A 27,181-nucleotide genomic window follows, 5' to 3' on the forward strand; every position below is an offset into this window, starting at 1 on the left:
CACAAAGTAAGCACTTTAGGGACTGTCTCTATATGTTGCCAACTTGTACTTCCCAAGCACTTAGTACAGTGCTCTGCACACAGTAAGCGCTCAATAAATACGATTGATTGATTGATTGATTGATTTTCCTGAATTCTAGTCATATTGAAATCCACTAATTTAAACTACATTATTGATTAGGTCAAATTCTAATTAACTCCACTCTTTCTCTAAAGGGAGAATGGAAAGCAGTAGTCCTTTGATGGGATGGCTACACAAATTTATCCAAAGGTTTAGGAAGGGAATGGAGAGTGCATACCTCCCTAGAGTGCATGGGGCTGTTTGGGGCATTCATTCATTCATTCATTCATTCATTCATTCATTCAATTGTATTTATTGAGCACTTACTGTGTGCAGAGCACCGTACTAAGCACTTCGGAAGTACAAGTTGGCAACATATACAGACGGTCCCTACCCAACAGCGGGCTCACAGTCTAGAAGGGGGAGACAGACAACAAAACAAAACATATTAACAAAATAAAATAAATAGAATAGTAAATATGTACAAGTAAAATAAATAAGGTAATAAATCTGTACAAATATATATACATGTGCTGTGGGGAGGGGAAGGAGGTAGGGCGGGGGGATGGGGAGGGGGAGAGGAATGGGGGGGGCTCAGTCTGGGAAGGCCTCCTGGAGGAGGTGAGCTCTCAGTAGGGCTTTGAAGGGAGGAAGAGAGCTAGTTTGGCGGATGCGCGGAGGGAGGGCATTCCAGGCCAGGGGGAGGACGTAGCCCAGGGGTCAACGGCCGGACAGGCAAGAACAAAGCACAGTGAGGAGGTTAATGGCAGAGGAGCAGAGGGTGCGGGCTGGGCTGTAGAAGGAAAGAAGGGAGGTGAGGTAGGAGGGGGCGAGGTGATGGAGAGCCTTGAAGCCGAGAGTGAGGAGTTTTTGCCTGATGCGTAGGTTGATTGGTAGCCACTGGAGATTTTTGAGGAGGGGAGTAACATGCCCAGAGGTTCTGCACAACGATGATCCGGGCAGCAGCGTGAAGTATATATTGAAGTGGGGAGAGACAGGGGGATGGGAGATCAGAGAGGAGGCTGATGCAGTAATCCAGTCGGGTTAGGATGAGAGATTGAACCAGTAAGGTAGTGGTTTGGATGGAGAGGAAAAGGTGGATCTTGGCAATGTTGCGGAGGTGAGAGCAGAAGTTTTTGGTGATGGATTGGATGTAAGGGGTGAACGAGAGGGCAGAGTCGAGGATGACACCAAGGTTGCAGGCTTGTGAGACGGGAAGGATGGTAGTGCCATCAACAGTGATGGGAAAGTCAGGGAAAGGGCAGGGTTTGGGAGGTAAGATAAGGAGTTCAGTCTTGGACATATTGAGTTTTAGATGGCAGGCAGACATCCAGATGGAGATTTCTTGAAGGCAGGAGGAGACACGAGCCTGAAGGGAGGGAGAGAGAGCAGGGGCAGAGATGTAGATTTGGGTGTCATCAGCATAGAGATGATAGTTGAAGCTGTGGGAGCGAATGAGTTCACCAAAGGAGTGAGTGTAGATAGAGAACAGGAGACCAAGAAATGACCTTTGAAGAACCCCTACAGAAACGGGATGTGAGGGGGAGGAGGAGCCCGCAAAAGAGACTGAGAATGAATGGCCGGAGAGATAAGAGGAGAACCAGGAAAGGATAGAATCTGTGAAGCCAAGGTTGGATAGTGTGTTGAGGAGAAGGGGGTGGTTGACAGTGTCGAAGGCAGCTGAGAGGTCGAGGAGGATTAGGATAGAGTAGAAGCTGTTGGTTTTGGCAAGCAGAAGGTCATTGGTAACCTTTGAGAGGGCAGTTTTGGTGGAATGTAGGGGACGGAAGCCAGATTAGAGAGGGTCGAGGAGAGAGTTGGCATTGAGGAATTCGAGGCAGTGGGTGTAGACGACTCATTCAAGGAGTTTGGAAAGGAATGGTAGGAGGGAGATAGAGTGATAACTAGAAGGGGAGGTGGGGTCAAGAAAGGGTTTTTTTTAGGATGGGGGAGATGTGGGCATGTTTGAAGGCAGAGGGGAAGGAACCAGTGTATAGTGAGTAGTTGAAGATGGAAGTTAAGGAGGGGAGGAGGGACGGGGAGAGAGATTTCATAAAATGAGAGGGAATGGGTTCAGAACACAGGTGGCCAGAGTAGCACTTGAGAGGAAGGAGGAGATCTCATCTGAGGATACTGCTGGGAAGGATGGGAGAGTAGCGGAGAGGGTTGAGAGCCGGGGGGTTGGAGAAGGGGGAGGAGTGACTTTGGGGAGCTCAGACCTGATGGAGTTAACTTTACTAATGAAGTAGGAGGCCAGGTCATTGGGGGTGAGGGAAGGAGGAGGGGGAGGAACAGGGGGCCTGAGAATGGAGTTAAATATATGGAAGAGCTGACAGGGATGATGGGCATGGGTGTCAATAGGGGAGGAGAAATAATTTTATCTGGCAGAGGAGAGGGCAGAGTTAAGGCAGGAAAGGATAAAGTGAACGAGGTTGGCTTGGGGTTTATTCTTACGCCAGCAGCGTTCAGCAGCTCGAGCATAAGAGCGAAGGAGATGGAGTGGCAGTGATCCAGGGCTGTGTGTTAGTGGTACGAGAGCGGCGAAGGGAAAGGGGAGCAAGGGAGTCAAGCTGAGTAGAGAGGGTAGAGTTGAGAGCAGTAATCTGATCATCAAGAATGGGTAGAGAGGAAAGGGAGGTGAGGTGGGGTGTGAGGCGCTCAGAAAGATGGATGGGGTCTAGAGAGCGGAGGTCTCTGTGAGGTAGTAATATAGATTTACAGGGGAGAGGAGTGTGAGTGAGGAGGCAGGTGAGAAGGTTATGATCAGAGAGAGGGATTTCAGAGTTGGTGAGGGGGGAGATAGTGCAGCGGTAGGAGATGATGAGGTCGAGGGTGTGACCAAGTTGTTGAGTGGTCGAGGTGGGGTGGAGCAGGAGGTTGGCAGCGTCAAGGAGAGATAGAAGGTGGGCGGCAGAGGAGTCACCAGGGATATCCATGTGGATGTTGAAGTCTCCGAGGATCAGAGTGGGCATGGAAAAGGAGAGAAGGAAGGTGAGGAAGGGGTCAAAATCGTTAAAGAAGTTGGAGGTGGGGCCTGGGTGGGGGGCAGTAGATGACAGCTACAAGAATCTGGAGAGGGTGGTAGAGGCGAATAATATGGGCTTCAAAGGAAGGGAAGGAAAGGGAAGGGGGAGGAGGGATAGTGCGAAAGTGACATTGGGGGGTGAGAAGGAAACTGACACCTTCTCCTTTTCCGCTGAGTCTGGGGGAGTGGGAGAAGAAGAGGCCTCCACTGGAGAGAGCAGCAGAAGAGACCATGTCATCCGGAGACAGCCATGTTTCAGTTAGGGCGAGGAGGAGTAGAGAGCTGGAAAGGAATAGGTCCAGGGTGAAGGGGAACTCACCTATAATGGAACGGGGGTTCCAGAGGCCACACTTGGCAGCAGCTGTGGAGGGAGGGGAGGGAGGGGGAAGGGTGCGAGGGGTGGGGAGGGTTTGGATTGGGATGAGTTTGTGGGGGCCTGGGTGGGGAGAGTGGGAAGAGGGGTGGCCATGAGAAAGGAGAACTGGGATGGGGTGGGGGCGGGGAGGGGGCTGGGAGGGAGGAGTTGAGGGTTGGCGCTGCCTGGAGGTGAAGGATGTTCAGTAATAATAATAACAATTGTGGCATTATTAAGCACTTACAATGCCAAGCATTGTATTAAGCAGATCAGATTTCCAGGTCCCATAGGGGGCTCACAAGGGGCTCCCTCCAAGTGGGAGGGAGAACAGGTATTTTAATCCCCATTTTACAGATGAAGGACCTGAGGCACAGAGAGGTTAAGCAACTTGCCCAAAGTCACTCAACAGGCAAGAGGTGCAATGGGGACAGCCAGGCCTCTTGTCTTCCAGTCCTGTGGACTTTTCACTAGGCTATGCTGATTCTCAAGAGCTGTGGCACCCTGAATATAATTCTCAGAGCACTTTTGGGAGGGATCACAGACTAGAGCAGTGTAGCCCTCTTGATCAGAGCAACTGGAGAATGAAGGACGAGATAGAGGGAGTTTCTCTCCACCCCCCCCCCCCTTTTTTTTTTCATATGTTAAGCACCAGGCACACAGTGATAGAATCAAACCAATTAGGTTGGACACAGTCCTTGGCCCACATGAGACTCACAGTCTTAATCCCCATTTTACAGATGAGTTAACTGAGGCCCATACTGCCCAAGGTCACTCAGCAGAAAAGTGGCAGAGCTAAGATTAGAACCCAGATCCTTCTGACTTCTGGGCCTATGCTCTTTCCATTAGGCCTCTATGCTTCATTGGAGGTGAGTGGATGCTGTCTCCCCACCCCCAGCCCCATAGCACTTCTGTACATATCTGTAATTTATTTATATTGTCTGTCTCCCCCTCTAGACTGTAAACTCACTGCGGGCAGGGAATATGTCTGTTGTATTGTTATATTGTACTCTCCCAAGTGCTTAATACAGTGTTCTGCATACAGTAAATGCTCAATAAATACAATTGACCGAGTTGGCTCAACAGTATATCAACCAGAAAGTTTCTTGCAAATAACAATTTTCATTGCCAACTATGGTTTTATATATTTTTCCAACTGTGGTTGGAGAACCCACACTCAGTAGACCATTGGGCTTTTATGGTAGGGTTTTGAGGAACCAGAGCTTTCCTCATTCCAGGCAGAAGGAACTTTGCCTTAGTGATCCAGAAGGTGGAGTGAAATGCTTATCTGAATGAACTCCCAATGGAGTGCTTTTCCTTCCCAGGTAGAGGAAGAAAGGAAGGGACATGGTAGGGGTGAGAATGGTAACTGGAGTTCTGGGGACAGTCAAATGAGATGGCATTTCAATCCACTGTCCTCATAACTTGCTAGCTTTGGCAGGCATTATGCTTTTCTACAACTGTGTCAGTGGCAGGCTTATGGTAACAGTTGACTTAAACTGTTACAATTAGGCTTCCAGTAGAATATTAAGGAGATACTAACAGTGACAAAAGAAGCACAACCACACCCAAGGAGTAGGTAGTGAGCAAGTCCAACCCATATAGCAGGCTTAGAATGATTTCTTGCTACCTGACCCCAGTTTCATCCCACCATCATCATCATCATCAATCGTATTTATTGAGCACTTACTGTGTGCAGAGCACTGTACTAAGCGCTTGGGAAGTACAAGTTGGCAACATATAGAGTCGGTCCCTTCCCAACAACGGGCTCACAGTCTAGAAGGGGGAGACAGACAACAAAACAAAACATGTGGACCATAACCTTTAATTTCTCTCAGTGTGATGTAAAACAGGCAGTCCCTAGCCCTCTTTATTCCATGAATCTTCCATCTTGCCAACCTTATTTTCAGGAACCTAATCCTAGTGATTGGCCAGTACATTACTATTTTAAAGGCGTAGTTAATAATATTTGGAAATTCACATCTCTTGCAAAAGACCAAATACCATTTAAGACTGGACCAACATTTTTACAGTACAACTCTATGCATGAGAATTGCTAAAAATGTATTTTGCCCAAGACACAAGCTTCTAATTTTGGAGACAAAACTCATTTTGGGCCTGACTCTCACTTGTTTCCCTCCTTCTTCCTTTCCTTCTTTCTAAACTCTAAACTCCTTGTGGGCAGGGAACAGGTCTACCAACTCGTATTGTATCAGCATCATCATTAATATCATCATCATCAATGGTATATGTTTTGAGCACTTACCGTGTGTAGAGCACTGTCCTACACACTTGAGAGAGTACAATACAGCAGAGTTAGTAGACACATTCCCAGCTCACAGCGAGCTAACAGCTTGAGGGGGAGATAGACATTAATATAAATAAATATCTCTTTCCCCTTCTACACTGTAAGCTCCTTGTGGGAAAGTAACATGTCTAGCAACTCTGTTATTGTGTACTCTCCCAAGCTCATAGTACAGTGCTCTGCACACAATAAGTTCGAAAAACACTACTGATGAATTGATTCCCTTTCACTATTTCTTAACTTCCTTGGCCAAGGAAGGAAGGAAGAAAGGCCAAGAAGGGAATGTGGGTGGGAAAGGGAAATCTTAATTTCACATAACTGTGTCTACATGAATTTGAATAGGGTACAAGAGGAAAATGCATTATACTGGAGTACCCACCTGAAAGCCATTAGGTAGCATTCTTGCATGGGTTATGCTTAAAAATGGAAAATACTGCCATTTGGGGAAATGGCTTACCGGAGGCTGTGGGGATAGTAATAATAATAATGGTACTTGTCAAGTGCTTACTGTGTGGCAAGTACTGTACTAAGCAATGGGGTAGATAACAATCAGGTCAGCTGCAGCGATTCTGCCATCAGTGCAGCTGCTTCTGTTTTATCCCTTTCTAATATTTCCTCAATATTCCAGAACAAGGGATGATGGGAAGGGGCAAGTGGTATATGTTGCCATTATCAGGTTGGCAGTTCTCCATGCACACATTGCTACACATAGGAAAACGAAATGAGGGAATTGCTTTCCTTTCTTCAGGTCCCTAAACGGATTTGTTTCAAGTGGAAGAATCAGGCTCTTATAAAATAAAAATCAATGAAATGAGGGTATATAAGAAGTTTATTTTACAACTGAATATACAGAAATAATGTACCACATTTTCTTAGAATATTTCATGAGAAAAATAGCTTTCAATATTTTATTTAAAAGACTAAAATTTCCACTGGGATTAAACTCTCAAGCTCAGTAAAAAAATGCAGATTTCAGACCTCTGATTCTGAAGACGTTTTCAAACATTAAAATCTCATTATTCTGCCAAAGGTTTGAAAAGAGCTATTTAAAAGTTTCATTAAAATATTTTGTAAATATCAGAGAAGCACCTTTGTTTTGATGATGTAATTATGAATATGATTTTCAGCCTGAATACGTAGGTGTTTATAACTAGTTTTTATAAAAGTTCAGGATTGAATATAATGAGCACAGGTTATACTAAGCTTTCTGAAATAACATTTATACAAAAAAATTCTCCTCAACTGTACTTCCTTTGGGTACAACAATCAGAGCATAGCAAAGTGCTGTTTCAACTGTTTAATTAGATGTTGAGTGTCAACATGATCTGGAAATGCTACTTCTGATTTCTGAGCAGCTATATAACTTCTCTGCAGATCTCCAACCTGTAAAAAAAAAAACCCACCAAAATGAGATAAAGTACAAATTATAAGCATAAACAAATTTGTATATATTGTACCATCATGTTTTCAGTTCCAGAGGGTATTTGTTGTTTTTAGGACAACAGTATTATGTCACTGTTACCATCACCACTTAAGCTTATTGAAGGTCTACTGTGCATTGTTACAGAAGTGTAGGACATGGTCCCTCCCTGTGAGGAAGTTACAATGTACATCCTAAATTACAGAATAATGTAACTAGTAGCCATTTCTAAACCCCACTTTATAGCTCTTTTAAACAACCCACTGAATAGTTCTTTCTTGTGAGCACAGCAGGATTTGTATGCTGAATAAAAATATTTATATGTAATTTGAAGGAAAGCTTTACTTGGAAAATCCTGGGTGCACCAAAACCTCTCTCTCAATGTTAACGTAAGAGTATCAAGTTTTAATTTCAGACAAGGAAAAATTTAGTATTTTAGAAAGTTTCTCTAACCCATCCATAAAATAATGTAGTGATCAAGGCTTTGACTCCGAGAATAAGTATTTAACTGTTAATGAGTTTTATCTCATTCCATCCTGATTCCTTAAGATTACAAGACACTTTGGGGAGTAGCAAATGGGAAAGGAACATCTTACCATCCTTCCCTTTTTCTCCATCTAATGCATACCAAATGCCCACTTAAATTGGGAGTCACTTCCCGGGTGGGAGCTGCTGATGGTCAATTACTATTCATGGAGCTGCTTAAGATCATGTTGGAAGCTAGGTATTTCAGATATAGGCAGACATTTTAGAACAAGATAGTGGCTAGCAAAAAATTATACCTGGGGGTAAATGTTTCAACCTCCATGCTCATTTACAAATGACACCCTCACACTTTCTTAACCTCACCTAATTCCTTCTAAGCCTCTTCATATCTTTAGGCAAAGAAGATTTTAAAATATTCTGACAGCCAGAATATTCAGAGTTCACCCATACATTTAAACCCATATGAAAACCTAGCTGGAAGAAGAGATAGTTTACTAAATCAATTTTACATGCTATTTTCTTTAAAGAATGATCTGATTTCTTTGAGACCCTGGATAAGTACACTTAAGCACATCTTTAATAGTAGCAGAAATGTTTCTCTCCAGTACATTTCTGAGCTAACACAAATTGTGGATGATTTCACAACTATTATTAATTGTACACAAGTTGTTGATGTTAGCTAGAAAATAGAATTTTGATCATTATCACAAATATTCCACCTGTGAAATACACACTGGATTCTGCTTAAGCAGATGCTTTTTAGAAAATATGACAGTGACTTACAAACTTTAAAATAATGAAGAGACAGCTGGTTTTAGATAGATCAGTACTTAATCCCCAAAAGACCTACACATTCAATCCAAAAATAAAGCACTAAAACAAGCTTAATTTGGTATTTTCTTATCTAATGATAATTTCTTTTACTAATATAGAACAACTGAAAAACAGATCACATTAATGAGTACCTTGTCAGAGAGTGCTGCAAAATTAAAATGTGGCTCATACATATGGGGTGCTAAAGATGAAGCAGTCTGTAGCAATGCTCTTGCCTATATGAATATAGAAAATAGAAGAGTCACAGTTCCACACTTGTACTTAGCAATTCAGTCTGACCACTATGAAAATTCTCTTTGGTTCATGATAGCATATTGCTTCAGAATGGAAAAAATGATTCAGCCCTCCATTCACTTTCCTCTATTTTTTTTTGTATTTGTTGTTTACTATGTGTCAAACACTGCTCTAGGCAATGGGGTTCATAAAGATTAATTAGGTTGAACACACTACCTGAATGAAGTGGCAAAAAAGGGCAAAAAGTAGTTTATTTCATTGTTTTCCACCCCAATGGCAAGAACTTAGGGAAACAGCATTGCCTAGTGGTTAAAAAGCTTGGGCCTGGGAGTCAGAGGACCTGGGTTTTAATCCTAACAATGCCACGTCTGTCTGCTGTGTGACCTTGGGAAAGTCAGTTAACTTCTCTGTGCCTCAGTTACAGCATCTATAAAATGAGGAATAAGACTGTGAGCCCCACATGGGACACGGGTGATGTCCAACCATTATCTACCTCAGTCTGGCACATAGTAAATGCTTAAATAACCATAAAAGCAACACATGGGGCTCACAGTCTTAATCCGTATTTTCATTCAGTAGTATTTGAGCGCTTACTGTGTGCAGAGCACTGTACTAAGCGCTTGGGAAGTACAAATTGGCAACATATAGAGACGGTACCTAACCAACAACAGGCTCACAGTCATTTTGCAGATGAGAGAACTGAGGCACAGAGATATTAAGTGATTTGCCCAAATTCACATAACAGGCAAATGGCAAAGAACTCTGGGCCTCTGATTCCTAGGCCCGGGCTCTTTCCACTGGCCATGCTGCCATCACCATCATTATCATTACTGGTATTTATTGGGTGCTTACTGTGTGTAGGGCTCTGTACTAAGTCCTTGGGAGAGTACCATACAACAGAGTTGGCAGAGACATTCCCTGCCCACAAAAGGCTTACAGTCTAGTATGGGAGAAAGACATTAATAAAAAAAAATGATTTATAATATCTAATTTATAGATAAGTTCATAAGGGCTATGGGTGGGGCAAATAGCAAATGCCCAAAGCTCACAGATCCAAGTGCATAGACAACACAGAAAGGAGAGAGATCCAGGGAAATGAGGGATTAATCGTGGAAGGCCTCTTGAAGGAGATGTGACCTAATCCTTTAAGCTCCATGTGGGACCTGATTATCTTTTATTTACCCCAGCCCTTAGTACAGTCCTTGACACATAGTAAGTGCTTAAAACCACAAGTAGTATTATTATGATGATGATAAATAATATAAATTTGTACTGTGGGAAGATGTTCCTTCATAATTCCATCATGTTTCATTCAAATCATGTACTGAACACATTTATTATGGCAGAAATGAGTGTACTTTAATATGCAACTATGCAGGAAGGGCTGGGCCAGGCAGACAGAGAACATAATGAGAACATAGAGAGGCAGCGTGGCTACGTGGAAAGAGTGGCTTGGGAGTCGGAGGTCATGGGTCCTAATCCCGGCTCTGCCACTTATCAGCTCTGTGACTTTGGGCAAGTCACTTAACTTCTCTGTGCCTCAGTTACCTCATCTGTAAAATAGCGATTAAGATTGTGAGCCCCATGTGGGTGATCACCTGATCACCTTGTATCCCCCCAGCGCTTAGAACAGTGCTTTGCACATAGTAAGTGCTTAACAAATACCCTTATTATTATTATTATTATGGATTCTAGAGTAGAATTAGGACCAAAACCAGCAAGAGTGTATGTGAATCCATCTTATGAACTATTTTAGGTAATAGGTGAAACACTCTCTTGCTCCATTTTTTGGCCCTCCATGAAAACAAGAAATGCAGAGTGGAAAATGTCTGTGACCTAATAGTAGAGTTTCAGTGGAAACACTGCTTTACGAAGAGATGGCCTCAGTGGAATACAAAATCACATAACTACTTAGGGCCATATAGATCACTCTAGACTCTTGCTTATTCATTTGAAATGTGTGTAGAATATGATTCAAAATTGAGGAAAATATTACAACTCCTTAAAGAGAATTTTTACATATATAAAGTAGCACATAAATGCCTCTTTCCTGTTAGTATATCGTCATTTCAAATGAATCATTCTCTACTTTGTTTTCTCACAGTAACTTTGTGGAAGTTTTATTAAAATGTGACTTGTAACTAATGAACTGTAAATAGTAAGTGATTAACTAGAAATATTTTATCTTCACTTAGGGGAAAAATATTCAACATATATGAAGTTGATGCCAAATTTGCACCTAGCTATAACATAAAATGTTACAATTATCATTTAAAATTATCTTAGGGTCATTCAGTGCTAGGACATTTCTAATATAAGCCCTAAAAATATGTTATTTAGAATCCAACTGACTCAAGAGTACATAGAAAAGGGAATACAATGACATTTTTCATCTGACATAGCAAAGCTATTTTAAACCCAAATAAGAGTAGAAAGGAAGAAAATATTTGTTTTAAATTTGAAATTAAAATTACACATTAAACTAGAGATTCCTCTGGAGAAACTACTTTGCCTAGTTTTGGAAAAAGATACCACAATGTGGTGTTGAATTTACTAACCTGTTCCACATGGCCCTTTCGCATCTCGAGTACAGCCAAGTTATTGTAAGCTTCTGCATGGTCATTATCATTAGCCAGGGTCAACCGGAAACACTGATAGGCCAAGATAAGGTCACCTATTCCCTACAAAATAAAATACTTTTATGTTTATTCACATAAATACTTTTCCCCTGATTTTCTCCAACAAGTCCTTTCCATGTTACAAAAACAGGAACACCATATGCTTATTATGGGAATGCTATCAAAGCTCTAAGAAGTTTCATTCTTAAGCTTTATTAAATATCATAAATCTGTAACTATACATTAATATGTGATAGTCTGGATTTAGTAATTTTGGGGTTCTGTTTTCCGACTATGCATTTGTACAACTACTTCTCCAGGGGGTACCATGACCATATTTTAAATTCTTATCCTACCACAGCTATGTGTCCCAAGTTGTACCAGACATCAGCTGCTTCCTCTTCATTTTCAGCCAAAGAAAGGGCACGCTCAAATGAGGTCAGAGTCATATCATACTGCTGGGCATAGAAGCAGCAAAGACCCAGATTGTTAAAAAGCTGGCAGTTATAAACACCCATCTGCAGGAGTCTCCTTTTCGAAGAAGAAAAACAGGAATATTTTTTAAAAAAACAGTTATTTGTTTTCCTGACCTCAGCAATTTATCTTGAAATTGAAAGGCTTATCTTTCAAAAAGATTAATGATAATGGGGGCAGGCTAAATGACACTACAGTGTTCTACTTTATTCATATTAATGTCTTTCTCCCCCTCTAGATGTAAGGTCACTGTGGGCAGGGAAGGTATCTGCCAATTCTATTGTATTGCACTTTCCCAAGTGCTTAAAACAGTGCTTTGCACGTATTAAGTGATCAGTAAATACTACTGATTGATTGATTCAACAAAAAACAAACTAAAACAAGGTTAAAAGGACTTTTCTTTGAACTCTGAATTGTGATTAACTTCTATAATGATACTTTGAGAACGTAACTAAATTACTTCTCTTGGGGTATTATTTTATATTTTACTAGATGAATCAAAGCTATACTTAATTTTCTGCCCTTGAAATAACATCACTATATTTCAATTTGTCACAGACGAGTTCAATTTTGGTATAAAACTTGGAAAGCTAATCAATCAGTCAATCAATCAATCATACTCTTTGAGCGTCTGTGTGCAGAGCGCTGTACTAAGTGCTTGGGAGAGTTCAATATAACAGAGTTAGTAGACACGCTCCCTGCCCAAAATAAGCTTTCAGTGTAGAGGGCATCACGTTAACATCCAGTAGTTGCTCAGACCTCCCACTGCAGCTTGGCTTTCAAAATCAGTCCCCACATTTTTTTGTTAAATTTTCATGTTACCTACTGTAGTTCTGTTGAGCCATCAGACAATCAAATTGGGATGATTTTCTGCTTCACAATCCATATGTAGTTAACTGAAAGTTCTTTCTCCTAAACGACGCCTCTGACTGTATTACTTTCAGCGTGTTTGAGTGAAGCTTAAAAGATCTATGCATGGATACACAGGGCTCACCCTCCAAGATGGTGGATCACACAATGCTGTTCATGCCAGCAGCCTCCCCCTCCATTTCTTTTTTTTTTTACTATATTTGTTAAGCACTTACTATGTGCCAGACACTGTTCTAAGCACTGGGGTAGATACAAGTTATTCAGGTTGGACATAGCCCATGTCCCACATGTGGCTCACAGTCTTAATCCCCATTTTACAGATGAGGTAACTGAGGCACAGAGAAGTTAAGTGACTTGCCCAAGGTCACAAGGCAGATAAGTGGCCGAGCCGGGATTAGAACCCAAGTCCTTCTGATTCCCAGGTCTGTGCTCTATCCAGTAGACCACGCTGTTTCTCTTCTCCTCCTATTCCACAATTTAGGATGTTAGGACTGGGGAAAGGAGTCTTAAAGCTCTTAGCATGGATATATATATATATAGTTACTACACTTCAAAGAGAAGGGAAACAGTAGCAGGCTTTGATGCTAAACATTACAGCAGTTCCTCAGAGGATCAACCATATTTGTATTTAGAATGAATTTCTGTGGTTCTTTGGTTCAGGGCTGTTGTTATGGGATTGCAAGGAGCAGGGTGTAAAGGGGTGCCAATTGTTTGAATCCCAACCATAGGGGACCTCAGTTAACTGGTGTATCTGATGCTAGCTGGCTCCAGTCCATACACCCCTCTGCTGCCAGGAACATTTTTCTAAAAAAGATTGGACCATATTCCCCGACTCCTCAAGAACCTGCAGTGGTTACCCATTCACTTCCACAGCAAACTGAAACACCTTACCATTGGCTTAAAAATCACTCAATCACCTTGCCCCCTTGTTTCTTACCTCACTGATTTCCTAAGGCAAGCTGACACACTCACTTTCCTCTCTAATGCCAACCTTCTCATTGTACTTAGATGTCATCTATCTTGACGTTGACCCCTCACCCACTTCCTGCCTCTGGCCTGGAACTCCTTCCCCTTCCATATTGACAGACTATTGCTCTCTCCATCTTAAAAGCTTTATTAAAATCACAATCCCTCCAAGAGGCCTTCCATGACTAAGCCTTAATTTCCCCTATTCCTTCTCTTGTATGTTGACCTTGCACTTGGATATGTACCCTTTATACACTTGATACTCAGCCCACCCTCAGCCCCACAGTTATGTACATATCTGTAATTTTTTTTAATGTCTCCCCTCTAGTCTGTAAATTCCTTATGCACAGGGGACATATTTACCAACTCTGTTATACTGTACTCTCCTATGAACATAGAATAGCACTCTGCACACAGTAACTACTTAATAAATACAATTAATTGACTGGTGAAGGAAGAAGGCAGTCACCTGGGGGTGTCAATTTTCGGGGTGGAAATTTGGCACTCCAGCAGGGAGATGCCTGGGAGAAAGAAGTCCTGACTGAACTCTGAGGAGGTGGTATTAAGGTACTACTGTACCTTATACCCCTTATTCCCCTTGGCCTCCCCTCTGCTAGAGTGGACCCAATCCCAACTTCAAAGTGATTGCTCTTGGGCTGCCAAATCTCTAGCCCACACTCTGTGGTGATAGGAGAGAAAACTTGTTTTCTACTCTGGGTGCTCACTTGTCTAATGTTGGAAATGCTCTGGATCTTTCTCAATTTCTCAAAAATAATTAAGTACAAACTAGTCACGGTATTGTCAGAAGGGAGATGACTGGCATCATGGGCTTCCTTATCCTTTATGGTGCACATTCAGTCCCACTGACTCCATGATTAGATTAATGGGGACAATCTAGAGGAATTCTTAAGGTGTTTTGCTTCTGATGAAGCATCTCTGAAATCCCAGGGCATTTCCTCCCAAGCATTTAGTAAAAATGCATCAGGATGTCTGAATAGCAACCATAATTCAGAATCTCCCTGCCGTGCTCCAATCAATCAATCAATCAATCAATCAATCGTATTTATTGAGCGCTTACTATGTGCAGAGCACTGTACTAAGCGCTTGGGAAGTACAAATTGGCAACACATAGAGACAGTCCCTACCCAACAGTGGGCTCACAGTCTAAAAGGGGGAGACAGAGAACAGAACCAAACAAACCAACAAAATAAAATAAATAGGATAGAAATGTACAAGTAAGATAAATAAATAAATAGAGTAATAAATATGTACAACCATATATACATATATACAGGTGCTGTGGGGAAGGGAAGGAGGTAAGATGGGGGGATGGAGAGGGGGACGAGGGGGAGAGGAAGGAAGGGGCTCAGTCTGGGAAGGCCTCCTGGAGGAGGTGAGCTCTCAGCAGGGCCTTGAAGGGAGGAAGAGAGCTAGCTTGGCGGAGGGGCAGAGGGAGGGCATTCCAGGCCGGGGGGATGACGTGGGCCGGGGGTCGACGGCGGGAGAGGCGAGAACGAGGTACAGTGAGGAGATTAGCAGTGGAGGAGCGGAGGTTGCGGGCTGGGCAGTAGAAGGAGAGAAGGGAGGTGAGGTAGGAGGGGGTGAGATGATGGAGAGCCTTGAAGCCCAGGGTGAGGAGTTTCTGCCTGATGCGCAGATTGATTAGTAGCCACTGGAGATTTTTGAGGAGGGGAGTAATATGCCCAGAGCGTTTCTGGACAAAGATAATCCAGGCAGCAGCATGAAGTATGGATCGAAGTGGAGAGAGACACGAGGATGGGAGATCAGAGAGAAGGCTGGTGCAGTAGTCCAGACGGGATAGGATGAGAGCTTGAATGAGCAGGGTAGCAGTTTGGATGGAGAGGAAAGGGCGGATCTTGGCAATGTTGCGGAGCTGAGACCGGCAGGTTTTGGTGACGGCTTGGATGTGAGGGGTGAATGAGAGTGCGGAGTCGAGGATGACACCAAGGTTGCGGGCTTGTGAGATGGGAAGGATGGTAGTGCCGTCAACAGAGAGCACTGTTGGAGCAACAGAGAGCTCCAAACCAGGCCTATGATTCTTCATGGCTTTGATTATGGTCCTGACTATTCCAAGAGGTTAAAAAAAATACATGCCCATACTATTTCTTCTTGACAATTGTTTACATTGTGAAAAGTACATCAGTAATGACGGAATACATGTTAAGACTGCAGTCATCCCTGCCCTGCACAATTCCCAAATGCATTTATAATACAAAAGTGAAAGAGGCTAGATGATATTTTTCCTTATATCCTCCACCGTACACTCCTTTATCAGACTCATTTTTCATACTCTTAGGAGATAAATTTGATCAGTACTGATATCAAGCCTACCTGTAAAATCGCAGCGCCACTTCAGGTTGATCAGAGTAAAAGTGGTTGCTTCCAATGCATGCAATGGCTTCCACATGAGTATTGTCCTGTTTTAAAACATCTTTGTAGTATTCGGCAGCCATTGAGATATTGTTCATTTCCTGTTCCCCATAAAAAAAAAGGTTTTATTTTATTTTAGCTCTACACTGGCATTTAAAATTGCAGTTTGATTGAAACTGAAAAGTAACAGGAATGAAAAGAAAAAACAAGTAAAATATCTAGCATTGCCAGTGGAATCTCTCGAAACAATTTGTAATCACTTATAAAGTCACACCTTATATTCTTATATTATTATTTTGGGAACGACCCAGATTTAGCATCTCTGTTTTACAGATGACAAAGTAGGACACGGTTAATAATTCCAGTGAAATGAATTCCCAAAATCCCTTCGGGGTCAAAGGCAAATCTGGCTTCAAATTTACAATTGCTACTTGCAGCCCTGCCCTCAAGGTCCTACTTCTCCAACAGCAAGAAATGAAGACCCCATTCTTGTGTAAGCACCAACTTCAAATAACTCACAAATAATGTTAGGACAATTGAATTTAAAATATTCCCTTTTCACAGTGATCCAAAGTGAGGTTCAGCAAACCTTGGAGTGCAAATAGCCATTGGCACATTAGATTGTAGGCTTCTTATGGACAGGAATGTTTTGCTTCTGATATCCTTTCCCAAATGCTTACTGCAGTGTTTTAGACTCAGTACAGGCTCAATAAATACTATTTACTGATTGAAGTACAAGAAGGAAAAAGACAAGGCATATTTCCTATTCCATTCTTTCTCAATTTTCTAATTCAGCTCATGTCTAAAAGGCTTGCTTTTGAAGATGAAACTCAATGCAGTGCATTTCAGTAACTCATTTTAGAAATCCCATCTTGCTGTGCTACACTTAGTGACCTTTGCAAGGGCCCTTCTAAGAGTACTCGATGTGTACTTTAAGGAAATTTGAAACGATCTTTAAGTCTGCAAACTTACCCCTTGTTATTTAGAACACATGGTTCTGTGAAAATGGATGCCAATTTTCAATAAGCATCTTGGCTAGAATGTGATTAGGGAATTAGGGGATGTTCTTTCAACAACATGCCACATTATCGATGAGACAGCTTGGGTGCCCCTGCAGCAGTGGGTTTTGCAAGAACACAACCCTCTCTTTAGAGGAGAACTGGGTACATATCTAATCTTGCTGTTAAGTAATTGTATTTTTACAATTATTATTTTCAAACCAATTTTCAAAACCCACAACTTCAGAAATAGAAAAATATAAGAATTTTCTAAGATAAGGTTTCTAGTTCCTACAGGTTCATTCTGAAGTACAAGCCGGGGGGGAAAGAGGGGAAGTCATTTGCCTCTGTTCCACTATAATAGTCACCTGCTTTAAGAGTGGCTTTCAACACCAAACTTTAGCTTCAACAGATGATATTTAATCCTATTCAATAATTCAGTAATAGACAAAAGGAACACTAAACAATGATAAAAGGACTAGTTTAAAATTTTCAACTGATACCAAATGAAAGAAGATGAAAATGAAAACAAAAATAGGAAATAGTACGGGACTAAGCAGCTTCTTACAGATCTCCAGAGAAAACTTCAAATGAGATGTGGAACAAAGATACCCTGAGGCAAATATATGCAGCCAGCATCTCAAGGTAAAAATCTTTAGTAATTAAGCTTTGACTCTGTTGCCGCCCAATGAGGAAAATAATATCCACTTAAAAAGTTCTCCTTTTAATAAAATTTCCTAGACATTATTCTACATTTCCTCATCTTATCTCCTTTAACCTGTTAAATCAAATAAAAATTGAATTCCATCATTTTTAATCTTTCAAATTTTCCCATCATGTCAGAAAGGGAAACAAATGAAAATATTTTTTAACAATCATTAGTATTTTCAAGAAACTTAAACAGGGTTAGAAATATGTCTTTATAAAGCCCTATCAACTAATTTTTCATTCCGAGTAGAATCTATGGAACTTTGAAACCTGCCAGGAGCACACAGTACTCAATTTACAATATCATTCTAGTAACACTTTTAAGAATACAAGAAACAATTTTTATTAAACCAACTTGAAAATATGTTTCTTAGCTATAAGACCTGTTAAAAATGGATCTGCTATTTCCCCAAATCGAAATAATTCCACTTTTCAATTTGCTTATACTGGCAGTCAAAATTTCACAGTACAGGCAACCTCAAGCTGCTCTGCTTAGGGAAATCTACCAAGTTGTTAATAACTCAGTCTGTTGTTGCAGGTTAGTGAGAACTTTGTGCTCTAGGCTCAAAATTTATATTGTGGACATCTAGAAATGGATGAGTGCTATAATGTGAATTTCCTTAAAACAGGTTTTGCAAGAATACACTAGGGAAGCCAACCAGTATCAGTCAGGCTCTCCTGGATGTTTTCACGTCTTTTGACTGGAAGGTTTTATGCATCTGTTTGTTACGTTATGTGAAAAAATAATTCCATTTGTTTCTCTTTACTGCTTGCAATTTTTTGAAATTACTACTGTGTTTGGATGATGCCCGTGACCTCTGACTCCAAAGCCTCGGCTCTTTCCACTGGGCCATGCTGCTTCTCTAAAGAAGCGGAAGCGACCTGGCTCGGGGGAAAGAGCCCGGGCTTGGGACTCCGAGGTCGTGGTTTCAAATCCCGGCCCCCGCCAACTGTCAGCTGGGTGACTTTGGGCGAGTCACGTCACTCAATGGAAAGAGCCCGGGCTTTGGAGTCAGAGTGCATGGGTTCAAATCCCAGCTCTGCCGACTGTCAGCTGGGTGACTTTGGGCGAGTCACTTCACTTCTCTGGGCCTCAGTTACCTCATCTGGAAAATGGGAATTAAGACTGTGAGCCCCTCGTGGGACAACCTGATCACCTTGTAACCTCCCCAGTGCTTAGTCTCCCCTTTTAGACTGTGAGCCCACTGTTGGGTAGGGACTGTCTCTATATGTTGCCAACTTGTACTTCCCAAGCGCTTAGTACAGTGCTCTGCACACAGTAAGCGCTCAATAAATACGACTGATTGATTGATTAGAACGGTGCTTTGCACATAGTAAGCGCTTAATAAATGCCATCATTAATTAATTAATTAATTAATTCTCTGGGCTTCAATTCCCTCATCTGTAAAATGGGAATTAAGACTGTGAGCCCCTCATGGGACAACCTGATTACCTTGTAACCTTCCCAGCGCTTAGAATGGTGCTTTGCACATAGTAAGCGCTTAATAAGTGCCATCATTAATTAATTCTCTGGGCCTCAGTTCCCTCATATGCAAAATGGAAATTAAGACTGTGAGCCCCTCGTGGGACAATCTGATTACCTTGTAACCTTCCCAGCACTTAGAACAGTGCTTTGCACATAGTAAGCACTTAATAAATGCCATCATTAATTAATTAATTAATTCTCTGGTCCTCAGTTCCCTCATCTGGAAAATGGGGATGAAGACTGGGAGCCCCTCGTGGGACAACCTTGACTACCTTGTACTCCCCTCCCCCGCCCCCAGCGCTTAGAACAGTGCTTGGCACATAGTAAGTGTTTAACAAATACCAACATTATTGTTATTATTATTCTCTGGGCTTCAGTTCCCTCATCTGGAAATGGGGATGAAGACTGTGAGCCCCACGTGGGACAACCTGATCACCTTGTGTTCCCCCCCCCCCCAGCGCTTGGAACAGTGCTTTGCACATAGTAAGCACTTAACAAATGCCATCATTATTATTATTATTATGCCAACTAATTTCCCAAATACACACACAGTTCTTGTTCTCCATTACATATTGACTTTTAGAATATGCTGTACCTCATATGTTCTGGCAATTCCACAAAGGAGGGATACCTCTCCAGGAAATTTATCTAGACCTTGTTTGAAAAGATTTAAGGCTGTCAGCGGCTGATCCAAGCGAAAATACACCTAAAACCAAAGCATATTTCAAATGTCATGGTGAGCATTTGTTTCATAATAATGCAACTGCTAATTAAGATTCTCAGGAACACCCAGAAATGGATTCTGTTATTGTATCTGCATTGCTTTATTATGTACTGAATTTGAACACTAATCCCATACTCAATATTTCCATCCTTTGCTTGAGTTAGCAATTAAAGCATTCAAATGGAAAATTTACTTACATTAATATAAGAATTCCTTAAACAAATTGAATATTAAAATGCACATAAATTTAATTTGCCTAAAGGAAAATATTTTCCCTTTTAATTTCTTAATATATGTTCAGATTCTTCATTGTTATTAAGTAGTATTCTTTCAGCCTGAGGATTAGAAAATCAGATCCCTCTGAAGACTTGCCAGATTTATATTAGTGGAAAATTTCTAACCATTAAGGAGATGTGAAAGACAGAAAGTAATAATTGAACATTCATTTCTGTCAGTTAGCAGAAAACCATTATTGTACTGTCCAATTGAAGTCTTCAAATTGTTTAGTAAGAATTTAAATTTAACAGGCACAGTATCAAAAGAGAGCTCAAGTTTGAGAGGGTTATCAGATGAAGCTTTGACAATAGTGCATACTGTGAATCAATACCATTTTCATTTTCAACTGAGAAGCCTAATGCAGCTTTCTTCACCTTCTTTTTCCAACAATTTTTAATATGTCTACTATAAGTGAAAAGTTTCTAAGGGCTCAACAAAATGGCACTATTTTTACTGCACTAGCCCAAGCATTTATGCACAAGATGTCTCAGTGCAGGGATAAAGCATTTGGTTCCAATCCTACGGTGCTAGGAAACCACACAGCAGTTATCAGTCTTTAGTGCTGTCAAACTGGCCCCACCACAAGCATTACTGTGGTAGCTAGTAGGAGCAGTACTAAAGGTGAGAGGGGTTGACTGAGAGATTCTTCAGGAAGCACTGAAGGTGGGATGAGGGTATCCTATGACCAATTATTTTAGGAAAAGGGGAGATAGCCCGCATACTTCCATCTAAAAAGGTAATACCTGCATAGGGGGATTAATCAAGGATTAGAGGCTATCTTTTTGAATGGAAGGGGTCTTACAAAATGTCCTTTTTTTCATGAAAAAACCCAAAAGTAAAGTCTGAATTTGGTAAGCCTCGCGAGAGTTTGTCTTCTACTTTTATTCCAGTCTACCCTAGAAGATTAGTTGTGGGCAGGAAGTATGAGCCTGGAAGTCAGAGGACCTGGGTTCTAATCCTGACTCCATCTCATGTCTGCTGTGTGACCTTGGGCAAGTCACTTAACTTCTCTGTACCTCAGTTGCCTCATTTGTAAAATGGGGATTAGACTGTGAGTACCATATGGGACAGGGACCGTGTCCGATCTGATTACCTTGTATCTACCCCAGTACTTAGAACAGTACTTGGTACATAGTAAGTGCTTAACAAATACCATATTTATTATTATTATTACTCTCCCAAGCACTTAGTACAGTGCTCTGCACACAGTAAGCACTCAGTAAATATGACTGACTTTTATTGTGTGCACCCAAGCATCTCATACATTGCTCTGCACATGGAGCTCAATAAATACTGATAATGAAAAAAACTTTCAACTATTTCTCATGAGCAGGCCTGAATTCTGGAAATTTCTCCTAAAATAATGCATTCAAATTAATATTTACTTACTTTTGCCAAGTAAAGGAACGTGTCTACCATTTCCTGCTGCTTCAAGGCGGATTTAAACTGTTTTTCTGCTTCACGGTACATTCCTAACCTAACAGCAATCATAAAAAGATTTACAGAGTCTATAATAAAAATTAAAAGCATTGCACTTATTCATTACAAAAAAATTTGAATCAGTTGGGGATCAAATTACACACAGCCTCCCTGCTTTCCTTGAATATGGATGTTAAACCAATGACATGACAGTCAGTGATCTATTTAATGCATCTGTCATCCGAGGCCTCTGTGACCCGCTAAGCTCGACATGTCCAGCCACAAGCTACAACTGAATGGATGCTATGTCTCCAGCAACCCCAACCACTTCCATTCCCCAACTGCATCTTCCCATATTTTATGGAAGTGGGGGGCAAGAACAGTAAGTGGAGCTTGGAAAAAGGAAATTAGCCAAGGAAATGCACATTATTTCTAATTCTATTTCAACTATTTTCTAAGTCAAAATAAAAAACATACATTACCAGTCCATATAGCTACCAGGTAGTATGGTGTGGTTACCAAATCTATCCATTGAATTCTGCTGAATTTTAATCATTTTTCAAATTTTTTTGTCTAAGTCTGTCACAAACTTTTTTAAACATTTATGTTAGGTAGTAGTTAAATTGTACTGGGATTCTCTAGGTCTCAGGGTTTAACTAGGGAAAAATATATATTGTGTTTGGAAGTAGTGAGAGCAGTGTGCACTGGGTTAGAAAGAGGAGAAAGGTCAGAATGAGCTAAAGCCACAGAATCAAGCTTGTGGTGGAGAGTTTTCTTCTTTGAAATATGCACACCCATGCCAGGGTAAGAAAAGGAGGATAAGGATACTGCAGACACAGGCAGGGGAATTTCTTCTTTGAAAGGAGCATCTGGTGGGGCAGGAAGAAAATAATGTCAGAGCCTGAAAAAGCCAGAGATATAGGCTGTTGATGGGGGATGGGGAGTTTCTTTGAAAAGGACAGGCTCCAGTTGAGAAAGGAAGGGGGAGTCACTGTAACTCATCAATTGCAATGGAAATAAGAAATGCAGTCTCAAGTGCCCTCTTACCTTTCTCTTTCTTTTCCCTCTGTTTATTCCTATACTCAATTCCCCATGTAACAGCTGCCCCCTTGTTTTTTGGGTCACAATTTATGCAAAAGTGTGGGGCAATTATGTCATTTAAATTCAATATACTGTCTCTCTCATGGCCAAGAATGGTTCATTCCCAATAGCATTAATACCCAATGCCCATGAGAGTGACCAGATCTGAAATTCTGAGAAATTTCATTCTATTTAAATCCCATACAGGAATCAAAAGAGGCTTTACCGGTAGTAGCATTTCCCAATCTGCACTTTCCACCACCAGTCCTTGTACTGAGAATGTTCAGTGGAAAGGGCTGCCAAGTCCAAAGCCTTTGAAAACAATTCATTTTAGTTTTAAAATGTTTGCACTTGGAGTCAGTAATACAATAAACATTGTAACAAATTTGATAATAGTAGCAATAATTGTTAAGTGCTTACTATGTGCCAAGCACAGTGCTAAGCGCTGAGGTAGATACAATGCAATCAGATCAGACACTGTTCCTGTCCCACATGGGGCTCACAATCTAGGGGGAGGGGGGAAGAGGGATCCCCATTTTACAGATAGAAAAACAGGCCCAGAGATGTTAAGTGACTGGCCAAAGATCACACAACAGGGAAGTGGCACAGCTGGGATTAGAACCCAGGTTCTCTTACTCCCAGGCCCGTGCTCTTTCCATTAGACTATGCTGCTTCTCAAATATTAATCAAAATGTAGGAAACACATTTAGGAAAGTAGGTCATAAAGCTTAGTCTCCCCGTTATGGAGGATTCTGTTATGTACTTTTCAATAATCTGTGACTAAAATCTTTCTCTAGACTATAAACATCTTGTGGACAGGTAATGTGTCTACTCAATCTGTTGTACTGAACTCTTCAAAGCGCTTAGTATAGTGCTCTATACACTGTGAGCCCACTGTTGGGTAGGGACCGTCTCTGTATGTTGCCAACTTGTACTTCCCAAGCGCTTAGTACAGTGCTCTGCACACAGTAAGTGCTCAATAAATACGACTGAATGAATGAATAGTAAATGCTCAATAAATACCATGAGCAAAATGCTTATGAAATAGATATTAGAATCCCCAATGAGAAACATGTCAACTCTGTCATCCCCCCCTTTTAGACTGTGAGCCCACTGTTGGGTAGGGACTGTCTCTATATGTTGCCAATTTGTACTTCCCAAGTGCTTAGTACAGTGCTCTGCACATAGTAAGCGCTCAATAAATACGATTGATGATGATGATGAACTCTGCGAACTGCCAGCCTAGCCCAGTGTCCAATGACAGCAATTAGAGACATGTGACTCTATTTTTCCCTTTTTCATCTTTGATCCAGACATATCACAAGAATTAGTTTGTATAGTTTTGAAAAGTCACATAACTGGTGACTTTTCATTTTCCTCTAGCACCAAGATGCTTTCTGTTCCACAAAATCTCCATAGCTTTAAGGTCAAAAGATATGATAGATAAATACACATTTTTATGTTGCTGGGACAAGCATAAAGACCTTTACTTTCAGGGATCAAATTATTTTATTTCTTTATAAATATTTCAGGTACTCAGAAGTGACTACTGTACTACTGAAAATTCTTCCTACACCTCCTGCAATTGTAGACTGAACATTTTATCATTACTATTAGAGGTGCCAACTTTTCATTGTCCATGAGGGAGGGAAAGAGGAAAGGGGTTTTTAAGTGGGATGAGGACTAGGAAGGGATGGGCTTCAAAGAGCTAGTAGGCTAGAAAACCTCATTTTTTTCTACCCAAATTCAAAACTCTCAGACTTGGTAGAGATCTGGGTTGAGCAAATCTGGAAGCCTAGCTTAAAAAGCAGTTGGAGCAATTGTCCCCAATTCCTCTCTGGAGGAAATGTGCTTATCACCATTTATCATTATTAATTAATATTTTTGAGAACTCATGAAATGCTCTGATTCTGTGAAAGAGAACAGGTCAGGTTCTTTTTTTACACATAATAATAATAATAATAATAATAGTAATAATAATAATAATAATAATGTTGGTATTTGTTAAGTGCTTACTATGTGCCAAGCACTGTTCTAAGTGCTGTGGGGGGGGATACAAGATAATCAAGGTTGCCTCACGTGGGGCTCACAGTCTTAATCCCCATTTTACAGATGAGGGAACTGAGGCACAGAGAAGCTGTGACTTGCCCAAAGTCACACAGTTGACAAGTGGCAGAGCCGGGATTAGAACCCACAACCTCTGACTCCCAAGCCCAGGCTCTTTCCACTGAGCCTCGCTGCCTCTCTAGTGAGAAAGGAATGACACCAGAAGCTCTGGGTGTCAAGTACACCACCACCCTGCTTGTTTCTCTTCTTTTACCTAAATTAAGGCCATTAGACTATAACCTTATTGAGAGCAAGGGATCGTATCTACCAACTGTATTGTACTCTCCCTAGTGCTTAGTACAATCCTCTGCACAAAGGAAGTGCTCTGTAAATACCACTGATTGTAGCTGAGACAGCCAAAAGAGATTTCATCCTAAATCCCTGGGAAGTATGGAAAAAAGAAACACATTCCCTGCCCAAAAGGAGAATAAACTCTTAACAGGGAGACAGACACAAAAATATTTCCAGAGAAAATGAATGACTGATTGTACACCTGAGTAACTGTATTAAAAGTGCTGACAGTGGGTATAAATAAATTCATAGGTGCTAGAAATGACTGGCTGATGGGTTTCTTAAACAGCTTAGTGTGCTGGGAATTAATTCAGTGCTTAGAACAGTGCTTTGCACATAGTAAGTGCTTAATAAACGTCATTAAAAATTGGGGAAGGTTAGCTCAAGGTGGAATTTTTGGATGGTTCTGAATGATGGAGAGTTGTGTCCTGTTAGATTTGAGGAGGGAGGGAATTCCAAGATGAAACAAGGCATGACATGGCACCTTGAGCTCAATTGTACAGGGATACTGTGGGGCATGAGCATTTAAGTGGCGATTCTTCCATTTCTGCAACCCTCTCCAGATACCCCTTTGTGCACGTTCTGAATCTGAAAGTCCCTCACCTCATGGTGGTGCCCTGGGTTGCCACAGGTTCCTGAGCACCTGCACCAAACTGCAGATACCCCTAGGAGATCTGATCAAATCCAGGGCTATTTCCAGTAACGGACTGCTTATTATTACTGCTGATGAACTGCAGTGTGGGATTTTTATTTTATTTTATTTCATTTTAGTTACTTAGGAATTTACCTCTCCTATATTTGAAGAAGAAAACACACAGCAGATGTACACAGCATTTGCGACAACCCTACACCAACAAACCATACAGAAGTAGTCAAGATACATAATATTTTCAGAAATTTGAGACTCGTTGAAGTGTCAGATAATAAAAATTTGAGCAAAAGAAAGTATATCAACTTACATTCTTCACATCGTTTTCATGGTGGAAAATGTATTCAAATAAAGCCTGGAAGAGAGAAGTTTTAAACCAGAAGTATTTCAAATTTTAATATTACAACCATTTTAACAACCATAGATTTTTTTATCAGAATAACATATTCCCATATATGCCTCTCCTCCTTCCTTCCTCATCATCATGGACTTCTAAATTGGGATATCTGCTGCCCCTGCTTCACAAGAATATTGCAAAGACAAAATGAAGTAACCAATGTTAAACAACTTTGGACAAATAAGTGTTATATTATTAAATATTGCTCCTTTAAAGATCATAGGTATAATGAAGGTGTCTAGCAGCATGGCACAGGCATAGAGCACAGGCCTGGAGTCAGAAGGTAATGGATTCTAATCCCAGCTCTGCCACTTGTCTGCTGTGTGACCTTCAGCAAGTCGCTTCACTTCTCTGTGCCTCAGTTACCTCATCTGTAAAATGGGGATTGAGACTGTGAACTCCACATGGGACAGGGACTGTGTCCAACCCAATTTGCTTGTATCTGCTCCAATGCTTAGTACAGTGCCTGGCATACAGGAACTGCTTAACAAATACCACTATTATTATTACTTTTAGACCAGAGTTCTAATCCTGGATCCACCACTTACCTGATGTGTAACCTTAGGTAAGTCACTTAACTTGTCTGTACCTCAGTTTCCTCAACTATAAAACAGGGATTCAGTACCTGTTGATCATCCCCATTAGCCTGAGAGGCCTATGTGGGACACGGATTGTGTCTGACATGATCTTCTTGTCTTTACCCCAGCACCTATTTCAGTGCCTTACAAGTAATAAACACTTAACAAATACCCCAATTATTATTATTCCTTTTCACATATTAAATGAATCTACTCCCTAGAACCATAAGCCAGGGACAGGGACTGTCTGATCTGATCATCTTGTATTTGCCCCAGCACCAACTTCAATCAATCAATCAATCGTATTTATTGAGCGCTTACTGTGTGCACAGCATTGTACTAAGCGCTTGGGAAGTACAAGTTGGCAACATATAGAGACAGTCCCTACCCAATAGTGGGCTCACAGTCTAGAATGGGGAGACAGAGAGCAAAAC

The 27,181-nt window shown here is 41.2% G+C and overlaps 1 protein-coding gene across 3 annotated transcripts in view; it reads right to left on the reverse strand.

Moving 5' to 3' along the window:
- Positions 1 to 6,560: 6,560 nt before the first annotated feature.
- The window catches only part of TTC8 (tetratricopeptide repeat domain 8), a 57,088-nt gene continuing 36,467 nt past the window's right edge, over positions 6,561 to 27,181 (reverse strand). For 2 of the 3 annotated variants that reach the window (XM_038750777.1, XM_038750778.1), the window contains 9 exons: positions 26,083 to 26,127; positions 22,953 to 23,038; positions 21,617 to 21,704; positions 19,823 to 19,933; positions 15,997 to 16,136; positions 11,691 to 11,865; positions 11,275 to 11,397; positions 8,614 to 8,697; positions 6,561 to 7,125 (listed from right to left, as the gene is read on the reverse strand). In XM_038750777.1, the coding sequence (XP_038606705.1) occupies positions 7,009 to 7,125; positions 8,614 to 8,697; positions 11,275 to 11,397; positions 11,691 to 11,865; positions 15,997 to 16,136; positions 19,823 to 19,933; positions 21,617 to 21,704; positions 22,953 to 23,038; positions 26,083 to 26,127 (969 nt within the window). In that variant the 3' untranslated portion in view covers positions 6,561 to 7,008. The remainder of the gene's footprint in view (positions 7,126 to 8,613; positions 8,698 to 11,274; positions 11,398 to 11,690; positions 11,866 to 15,996; positions 16,137 to 19,822; positions 19,934 to 21,616; positions 21,705 to 22,952; positions 23,039 to 26,082; positions 26,128 to 27,181) is intronic. The other variant, XM_038750779.1, reaches the window with a different exon arrangement.

Source organism: Tachyglossus aculeatus, chromosome 1 (assembly GCF_015852505.1).
Source record: "Tachyglossus aculeatus isolate mTacAcu1 chromosome 1, mTacAcu1.pri, whole genome shotgun sequence".
NCBI classification, from domain to species: Eukaryota; Metazoa; Chordata; class Mammalia; order Monotremata; family Tachyglossidae; genus Tachyglossus; species Tachyglossus aculeatus.